This window comes from Sminthopsis crassicaudata, chromosome 3, assembly GCF_048593235.1.
Source record: "Sminthopsis crassicaudata isolate SCR6 chromosome 3, ASM4859323v1, whole genome shotgun sequence".
Lineage (NCBI taxonomy): Eukaryota > Metazoa > Chordata > Mammalia > Dasyuromorphia > Dasyuridae > Sminthopsis > Sminthopsis crassicaudata.
Genome location: NC_133619.1, coordinates 287372365 through 287383018, shown reverse-complemented (window position 1 = coordinate 287383018; position 10654 = coordinate 287372365). Strand labels below are relative to the sequence as shown.

Here is a 10654-nt window from a genome sequence, read left to right as displayed (position 1 = left end):
TGCTTTTTTTTCCCCTAGGCGAAATGGCTTATCTTAGAGCAAATCTCGTGTTCTGAAAACACTGACAAATATCCTCTGTCTCTGAGAAGACAGCTAAATTGAGTGTGGGAAGGCGTTAGAGCTCAAATAAGATTATTCAGAAAACTGCGAAATAGAATATTTAAATGACTTTTATTTTTTTAAAAATAATTCCTTAAATGATTAAAGGTCTCAGGTGCGCAGTGAGAAGGATGCCCCGGTGTCCAGTCGCCTTTCCCTAGTTCAGGGTTCACAGAACTGATTTAAGGGAAAGGGGAAAGGCACCCCAGGAAGTATCTGCTCCAAGCAACCAGCGCAGTTTCTCACGGGAGGACGTGCTCAGGGTAGCGGGGAGAACGACTCGTTCTGCTCTTAGCAAGCAGAGCTGCGGATGCGTGCAGTCCCAGGAACAGCGGATGCCTCGGGGCAGGAGTGGGAGGTGAGTTCCTATCCCCGAGGCCATATTCTCGCTAGGCCAAACGACCACCCACTCACTCCACAAGGGAAACACTCCCCGCTCCTCGAACATTGACATCCATGCCCTACTAGCAGCTCTGGGCGCTTTCCCAGTCCTCTCCACCTTCCCCCCCCCCCCCCCCCCCCGCTCCTCCGCAAAATCGCCAGGCTCCCATGACGTCTTACGGAACGCCGAAGCTTTCCCTAATCTCCGCCCCTCCCCCTCACGCCCCGTCACGGGATTGGCCAGCTTCTCTGACAGCGCCCCCAGTCACGCCTTCGGCTGAGCGAATTCGGGGCGGCGAGAGGCGGGGACAAAGTGGAGTGCCATTGGGAGCGGGAGGCTGGAGGGAGGGGGCGGGGAAGGGAGCTGCCTGGCGCTCCGGAGGGGAGGCGGAGAAAGGACCCGAGGGGCCGCGGGGTGGGAGTGGGCCTCGTGGATAAAGGGGGCGGTCCTGACTGCGGCCCAGGATTCGGCCGGCTGCGGGAGAGAGTGAGATCTCCCTACTGGTTTCGCCGCCGCTTCTGCCAGTCCCTCGCCGGCCGCCACCTCCTCTCGCGTTCCACTTCCCCCTCCTTTCGCCCGCCACCCCCCCGTCGCCCGGGAGACGCGCCGCGAGCGCCGGCCGAGTTGGAGCCGGCTTCATGGCAGACGTGAACGATGAGTTCTTGGGGCCGTTGGTGGGGGCCGTTGATCAGGGCACCAGCTCCACGCGCTTTCTGGTGAGCCCCGGGGTTGGGAGATGACATTAGGAGGATGCCCGGGCCCGGGGCGGGGAGGAAATGGGAGGTGGGGGCGAGATGGCCTCCAAGGCTGGGAGCAGACAGGGAATGGTGACAGGGACGCGGGGGAGGGAGCAGGGGCAGCTGTCCTCCGACTCCCGGTCAGCCTCCTCCAACCCACCCTTGCGTCCGAGCTTCGGACTGCGCCAGGTTGCAGAAGGGAAAGGCTACCCTTGGGGAAGGAGGACTTGAAACCTTGGGACTATCACTGCCCCCAACCCCGAGCCTCTTACTCTCGTACCCTGTCAACTCCCTCTCCATCTCCACCCCCTGCACCCGCCTCTGATTCCTTCCTGCACGGGCATGACTTCTATCAGGACACCCTTCCCGCCTGGGCACGCTCAAATGCGAAAGGGGCCTTGTGAAATAGGACTTTCACACCTCCCCACTCTGCTGCATTGCTGGCTCCAGGAAACACCGAATTACGGGAAACCGGGAGAGTGGGAAGGGTGTATGAATGTGTGGAAGCGGGGGAGGGAATCTCCTAGGGTGTCTTGCAGAGGAACTTTGTGCGGATCCCGTTTCTTCACTGCCTGGGCCACTATGTATGACCTGCAGGTTGTCCTGCAAGGGGACTTTGCATGAAGGAAATTTGGCCTCTTGGTCTCTGGATGTCCTTGGGATGGGGGTGAAAGCTGTGTCATAACTACTAGCCTAACACGGTGCTCCCTTAAGAGCAGTAGAAAGAATCATTATTGCACTGTCATCCTTAACTTTAAGAAAAAATTCCAAGACAGAATAAAATATTAATTTGCTCAGTGGCTATTACTGTGCTTTATTTATGTCTGACTTTATTGTTTAAAAAAAAAAAAAAAACCTGACACTTAGGTTACATTAGTTTTGATTTTAGGAACAGATGATTTCCCTCTCTTTATCAAGGAAGCCAATGCGAAATAAATAGCAATAAGTGTTTTAAGTAACGTTTATTACATTATTATGGTCCTACCCACCTATTTGAGATTAACCTGAGTTTCATACAGTAAGGAAACATACCTTAAAATCGAGCTAGTATCAGTGTTATTAAGTTTATTAAACAAATGGGTTTGTGAAATTGCCTACTGCTTTCAATGGTGATTATTTAACAGCAAATTCAAGTGTAGATAACGAATATGATCTTTTTTTACCCTCCTCCCCATTCACTATTTCTGCCTCTATCACAGGTGATTTTTTTCAATAGGTAAATATTAGCAAAATTTTTTTTGCACAGTACTTTTTGCTATGTTACTGCAATTTGCAGTTAGTTTCTTGATTCAGAGATCAGCCTCATGTCTTAATCTCTAGCATGATCCAAATAAAGAATTAAAGTTGTTTTTGATTTTTGTTGAAGCTGCCAGTAGATAGCTAGCTATTCTGCCTTCCAAATCTCTTCAATATCTTTTGGGTAATCTAATCTTTGGGTAAAATAGGCTTAATTTTCATTTTTAAATATACAAATACAAGCCTAATTCATATTTAACTAAAATGTACCTTTCTAGTCAAAGTATATTGAATTGAAATTATTGGTCAAAACCTGATGGTTTATCTTTTCCAATAAATGATTACTAAGTTCATGTTAATCAGATATAGCATTTTAGGCTATTGATGCTGGAGGAATCAACTGTGTAACATAAATGGATTCATTTCTGTTCTTAATCTTTCTCATGTTTGTCGTATTGCTAGAAAACTTGAATCACTTTCTGCATTCAAGTGATGGGTTCTCAAAAAATAATTCTCCTTTTTGAATATATCTATAGAAGGAAAGATAGTTAATCATTCTAATTCTTTTCAGCTAACTTATTGAATAGAAGATGAAGTTTTTATTCAAAGAAGATGGATTCTAACATTCAAATATTCCTATCTTTGTTATAAAATGCCAACTTGTATAATGCTTTTCATTCAGTCTTATAATCACAATTTTTTTTTTGATACAATTAAATGAAGAGTAGAAGCTCTGTTAGAGTAATTGGTAAGTAGGTGAGAATGATACTTAGAAGTATGTGCCCTAAACAAGTTCCTACTAGTACAGATTCAAAGTCCTATATGCTGAATTGATTTGAGTCATGAGCTAATTCCCAGAAGTTATTGCATTCAATATCTTGATGCAATCATGACTCAAAAGCATAATTGTTAATCTACTCCCCTGTTAAACATGAAATGAGTAATAACAATCATGTATAAAGAAGCTTTTAAATGTTAGGTAGTTGCCAAAGAAAGATCTTATTTTTTAGATTCCGTTAAGAGCTTTTAACACTGAAGACTCGAATTTTTACAGTGAAGATTGAAAATAAGTTGGTAACTTTTAGGGTAGTTTGATTTTTCTTATGGGTCAAATGAATTTCACATATAGGCAAAGTTGTATTTTTATATTGCCTCAGGAAATCTTGTTATGCTTTCTAGATGTGTTGAATGTGCATTATTAAAGAGAAATATCATAATTTATAATTTCAGAAAGTTCTTATCTTCAATTTATTATTCTATTAAGGATTAATCTTGAGTCACCAATGCAATGCTTTTTGTCCTGAGAAGGATTTATAACCTTTGTGTGGGTGGAGAGTTAGCATTGGCATGCATTTATTTGGTGTGCAAATATAAAACTTCTTGGAAAAGGATTTAGTGAACTAAGTTTTAGGGAGGGGACCATTTTATTGTCTTTGGGAGCTTTGCGTTCAGTATACATACATAGGTCATTGTTTTAACAACTTCCTCCATTCAGTTTGGTCACTTGATTGTTGGAGTTTTTATTTATTTATTTTTTTTTTCTTTGTTATTGTTATTAACTAAGTTCTTCCTCTAAATTACTTATCTTGGAGATAGGTTTTTGTGCTCTAAAACTCAGCATGTTCTACCCACCTGCAGAACCTCCTCTTCAGGTTGGTTTCTGGGTGAGAAGGTTTTTTTGTTCTTGTTTTATTGTTTTGTTTTTTAGTTGTAGCAATTCTTGCAGACTTATCTGCTAAGTCATGATAGATTTTCTGCATTGTTAAAGGAAACAAATACACTAAATTACATATGCTTCTGATATTGTTATAAATATTATCTTTGTTGCACTTTGCTGAAAACTTAATTTTATTATAATAGTTTGAAGCTTTAAAAAGCATTATCATATGGGTCTGTATGGAGTCATTTGTTTTTGACATTTTATATTTTTGTAATAATTTTTTTAACTATTCTATAGAGAAAAGTTGTCTAGGAAATTTTTCTAGTTGCTAGTTTGTATAATGGTACTTTTGGAAAACATTCTATTTTATTAATCCTCTCCTGAATTGGAGCTTTTGTGCATAGTGTGATGAAAGCTTCATTAAGAAAAAAATAAAATTCCTTCACTGTCTCATTCTATGTTGTCATAAAGAATATGGGCTGTAGATTAAGGTAGTATCCTTAGAATTATAAAAGGTTGCAGTTACAGAATATCTAGACTAGGATCAACACATTAGCATGGAGGCTAGTTGTTCATACTCATCTTTAGTAGCACATTGTCCCAACCTATGTCTCTTACTTTTCTATAATAAGATACTAGAAAGGTGCATTTGGCCTTTTTTTTTTTAAATTGTTAAGAAAGTATGTATACATATTACAACAGGGGGATGTTTATTTAGAGACTGAGGCAGAGAATTTTGCCAAATTTGACAGGAAGCAAAACCTACTTTACAATTTTGACTAGATAATCTGTTTAATAGATATGATTTAGTGTAAGAGAAGGAATACTAGCTTAGGACTATCTAAAACTGGAGCCTTGGCTCTGCCACTTTATGAATTTGTGCGAAATTTCATTTCTCTTTCCTCATCAGAAAAATAGCAATAATACAATTTGCCTTATCATTTCTAAAGTTCAAATAGGATGCTGTATATAAATTCTAAAGAGCAGTATAAATATGAATTCTATCAATTGGTTCTTTAGCATGAAAAAAGCTCTTCCTAACCAGAATCCAAACTCTTCTACAGGATAATTTTTTAAAAAATCTTTACTAAAGTAACTTTGGGAGAACTAAAGCAGGGGGTGAAAAGGCATAGATGCATTGTTCATATCCTTTGACCATTTATCAATTGGAGAATGGCTTGATTTCTTATAAATTAAAGTCAATTCTCTGTATATTTTGGAGATGAGACCTTTATCAGAACCTTTAACTGTAAAAATGTTTTCCCAATTTGTTACTTCCCTTCTAATCTTGTTTGCATTAGTTTTGTTTGTGCAAAAACTTTTAAATTTGATGTAATCAAAATTTTCTATTTTGTCATCAATAATGATCTCTAGTTCTCCTTTGGACACAAATTCCTTCCTCCTCCACAAGTCTGAGAGGTAAACTATCCTATGTTCCTCTAATTTATGATCTCGTTCTTTATGCCTAAATCTTGGGCCCATTTTGATCTTTAAGTTCTTAGTATGTGGTGTTAAGTGTGGGTCCGGCATGGATGTATTGTAATTGAGTTTACCCACCCATTAAAGTACTGGAAAGGTAGGTAGAGTGGCAAGATCACTAAATGAGGACAAAGGTTCAGATCTCGGCTCTAAACTAATTACCAGCCATTTAATTTTGAGTCTTACTTTTCCTCATAAATAGAATCATAAAGTTGAATCAGATGATCTAAGGTCCCTTCCAGCTCCAAATCTTATTCTAATGATTACTCTTGATAAATTAGTGAATAAAATTACTGTTCCTGTGCTCTTTATTAAGAATTACTTCCTTAGACTTGAAGCAGGCATCTCATAAGGCTTGTAGATGTGTATATTTTTTCCTTTTTTCCCTTTTCTTAAACCCTGAATCTGTTTTTCCTGTTCACTTCCAGTTCTAAACTTTAAGTTTGATACAGGTATTTAGGCTTAAAGGTTTCAGCATTTAAAGCAGTAATAATTTCTATGATAGAATGGAAAGAAAGTGCTGGATTTGGAATCTATTCAAATCTTGGCTCTTGTAAAACTTTGAGACCCTGGCATAAATGCTTATTTCATTTCCTCATGTATAAATGAGAGAGTTGGAGTAGTTACTCACTGAAGTCTATTAGGCTCTATGCTTATGATCTTATTAAGGAAGATGGCATAATGGAAAGGATACTGACATTACAATTAAACCTCTTTGAGTTTTAGTTTATTTGCAGTGTTTTATAAATTATAAATTACCATGTAAATATGTGGGCTATTTATTTAGGTGGTGAAGTGGATAGAGCATTGGGCCTGGAATTAGGTGAACCCAAGTTAAAATCTGGTCTCACAAACTACTTACTAGCTATGTGACCCTGGATAAGTCATTTAATTCTGTTTGCCTCAATTTCCTCATCTGTAAAATGAATTGGAGAAATGGCAAACCATTTTTATATCTTTGCCAAAGATACACCAAAATGTAGTCTCTGAGAGTCAGACACAAGTGAGCAGTAGCAATAACAAAATTGTGAAGCCTATATGTTGAAATATCAATACCTTACATAAAATTTTACATTTAGAAATCATCATATTTATATGCAAATAAAGCACCAGTTTACAGCAATGACATTGATACTGCTTATTACCTAGCTAATCCCTCTTAAGCATTAGGTTAGCCTGGTATATATTGTCACCCATATTTAGTTTCTACCTTGATGTAGTTTAAAAGTTTTATGTCTACATATGCATATATATAGATTAACATAAATTATTTAAATCTGCTCAAATGGATTTCTTTAAAGAAAATCAGGGCTAGAGGCAAAGAATTGCTCAAGTAAAAAAATGAAGGGTTGGAATTAACATTTTTTAATTTCTTGTAATAGGAAAGTGGTGCCAAGTTTTTTTTTCTTCCTCCTGAAGTGTGAGGAAGGAGGTTAAAAATGGTTTAAATCACAACTTTTGAATTATTTGTAGATATAACTAATGCTATTAGATATAACTAATGCTATCCCTGATTCCCCTCTTCAAATCTTTTTGATCAGATAATAATAAATGCCTATGTTCAGTAATACCAACAATATATTCAATGTCATCTTTAAACTTGCCCTTTGTCTTCCTTGACCTATGAGATTAACATCAATAACTTTATTAAATACTTTATCATTTATATCTGGTAAATAACTTTGACATCATCTAGTACAACTGTGCCCATTGCATACAATTGAAGGGAACTAAGGCTCTAAGACACCAAGTATACAGCCAGTAAGTGGCAAAGCTGATATTTGCACCCTAGTTCTCTTAATTATATTCCCCTTACACACATACACACTCATTTAACAGAAGGCTACATTGCTTCCTTAATATTCAGTGTACAATTATTCTTAATACCTAGATTTAGAAAATAGTTTGATTAATCTCAAAATTAATTTTAAGAGTGGATAGACTATTAAAGGCATATAAGTGGTAAAATTGATAGAGCTCTCTGGCTGGAATCTGGATAGATGAATTCAAATCCAGCTTCAGGAATTTAGCTATCTGACCCTGGGTAATTAACTTCTGTCTGAATTTCCTCAATTTAAAATGCAGCTAATGGCACTTAACTTCCAATGTTGTAAAGATCAAATGAGATAATTGAAGACAATAAAATGGAGATAATACTTGTACCTTTTTCCTCTCAAAGCCATTAAGCTGAAAATAAGTGGCTTCATAATCTTAAATAATTCCAATTCCAAAATGATCCATAGTTTCATCATTGCCCTCTAGTTATATGCATTGCAACCTCTTTGGATTTAGTATAAGATACTGAATAAAAGCTAGGTAGTAGAAGGGCTATGCCTGGAAATCATATCCCAGCCAATCTAGTGATGAGTTTCTGATAATTTGTTGACCTCTTGGACAATTGATACACAGTTTGTGATTATACTTGTAATGAACATTTTCAGCTTGATTGTACCTTCCAGAGATAATACTCTGCTACATCTACACAGAATCACCTCCATATCTACAATAAAGTATTTAAAGCTACAAGGTATTCTTAAGTAGATTTATAAATCTGAAAGTGCTATACATATATCAGTAGTGACAATATTTCCAAAATTTCAGCCTATCAGGCTAGTTTAGTGCGCTCTTTAAATCTGATCTCAGTCTATAGTTAAATGCCTGCCAGATGTGAAACAGTATGTAAAACAAGTCCATATTTAGATTAATCTCTGTTAAAAGTCTTTTTATATCATGAGTATTGAAGTGCTGAACCTCAGAATCAGAGAGGTCTGAGTTTGAATTCTGCCTTTTATATTTACTTGGTATTCAATTTTTATTTACTTGAGTTATAGAGAAATAATCTTGAGTATGTAGTTAACTTTTTCTTGTTCCTTCAAATTTCCATGAGTTTTTATTGTAAATTTTTTTTTCAATGACCAAATTTAGGGAAATTAATCCTTACATATATAGCTATATGTTGTTTTATTTTAAGAGTTATTGAAAAATAGACTTGTTACCACTACCTTGTTCCAATTAATTGGGCAGAATTTGTTGGAATATGATTTTTATTGTTATAGTTTTCTAGGACCCAGAGATACCTCCATGTCATGATCTGAAAGAAAAGTCAGATTGTTTATGTTGTAAACATGTAAAATAAACAGATTAAGTGCTACATTGGTACTTGACACAATAGAACTAGAGGGAGCCCTCCAATCTATTAAGGATCTATGAAAAGAGATAGAAAAGAATGAATAAAAAGTCATGGAAAAGTTATGATAGGTGTTTTTGTTACAAATACCAAAATGGACAAAATCACACATACACCAAAATATCTAGGTAGGAATTAATTTTGTGTATCAAATATATTTACAGTTTTCTAACTTTGTTTTGTTTTGTTTTTTGAGTGTCCCCTTAGTGATTTAATGTCTTCTCTTTTCTGTAATTTAGCCACATAATCTAAATAAAATCGGTAAGAGTAGGTTTAGAAATTTAGTCCCAGTTTATGCTATAAAATCTAATAGTGAAAATTTGTAGTTCTAAAAAAGGGGAACTTGGATGAGGTATCCCAAATGTCCCTTAAATACTAAAATCTAAGTAATGGTAATAATAGCAACCCACACCTACTCCTTAGGCTGATAGCCTGGAAATTAGATTTTGTTCTGTAAAGAATCTACCTCTGACCTAAGGGCAGTTTTGCAGAGTATCAATCTTTCTTATAGATCAGATGGTATTTGCCTTTTTGCCATTGGCTTTTCACCTTTGCTGACTTATAAACTTCCTTGATACTGAACTCCAGTTTGAAGCATCTTGCCTCTTGGGCCTTTCCTGATTCTTGATAAGCTTCGATTCTGAGTCAGAGATTAAATCCTGATTAATTGACTCTCTAATGCTTTTGTTGCCATATCTAGATTTAAGCAGGTCTTTTCCATTTTTCCTTTTATATCTTGTTTAGGAATACTCTATAATGAAAACCTGCATTTTTTCCTTTTTATGCAAAAAAAAAGTAGATCTCCCCCCTTCCTCCCCTCCTCCCGGCAGTCCCATACGCAGGGGAATTTAGCTGAAATTCCCTATCCTTGGCTGGCTTACAGTCCTCTCAAGAGTAGGTTTTCATGTTCTAATTGCTTTCACCACTATTCTTCCATTTCATGCTAATTTTGAGATTTGTGTATCCGAGTTTTCTGGATCAAAATGCATTCTTTTAAATTCTAGATCCATTTAGGAAGCTTCCTAATCAAATATGATTCATATTACATTATCATTTAGCTAACTTAAGGGATAAATGTGAAAATGAAAATGGGTAAATATGTCATGTCAGGCTTCTGATTAAATGAAAATTCAGAAAAATCTTAACTACTTAAGTGAATCATTTCCAAAGTTTTAATCTCTTTCCTCATCAACTCAATGCTCAAATAATACTTCTGAGCAACTGACAGTGGTATGAAAATACTCTCCCTCTGATTAGTGGATATAGTTCCTTGAGTAAAAGCAATCCCCAAGTATGACTACATAAAATCAGTACATTATGCAAATTCTCAAAACTTCATCACTCACAATTTGTTTTTATTCCTGCCTATTTTGCTTAGCTTTGACTTTCTCTACTGAGTTCTTGTCTTCAACTGCTAATTATATGCAAATGGAAAGCTTTTAGGTTCTGTTTGTTAGACAGTGTACACAGAATCCTGAATGTTAAAAATTGTTTCTTCTTTTACTATAGATTGGAAAAAAACAGGAACTTTTTTTATCCAATGTAAATATTGTGAAAGAACTTTTTATCCCCTTTTTTCCAACTTGTCTCTTATTTTGAAAAATGTATTATACTATAACTTGCTTTCTTCTTAGATCTTTCCTAAAGAAGTCTTTGAAAAGTGTCTCTAATAATAGAGAAAATTGCCTTATTTGAAGTTACCTACTCTCTAAGAATATTCAGATAATTTTTTCTGATATGGGTATAATCAGATTATTTTGAGTCAAAGCAAATTTATGAAGAGAGAAATAACTTGCTTTAAAAGTTCAAATACTATGTATAGTGAAATATAAATCCTTTTTAATATTAATAACCCAAATACCACATAGACACAT

At 36.5% G+C, this 10654-nt stretch overlaps 1 protein-coding gene across 11 annotated transcripts in view; it reads left to right on the top strand.

Annotated features, from left to right (window-relative positions):
- The first annotated feature begins 341 nt into the window (after positions 1 to 341).
- GK (glycerol kinase) overlaps positions 342 to 10654 on the top strand; it is a 75691-nt gene continuing 65378 nt past the window's right edge. For 5 of the 11 annotated variants that reach the window (XM_074300878.1, XM_074300877.1, XM_074300871.1 and 2 more), the window contains exon 1: positions 785 to 1197. In XM_074300878.1, coding sequence (XP_074156979.1) covers positions 1120 to 1197 — 78 coding nt within the window. In that variant the 5' untranslated portion in view covers positions 785 to 1119. Of the gene's footprint in view, positions 458 to 776; positions 1198 to 10654 lie in introns of those variants that run through there. The other 6 variants (XM_074300880.1, XM_074300876.1, XM_074300875.1 and 3 more) reach the window with 5 other exon arrangements.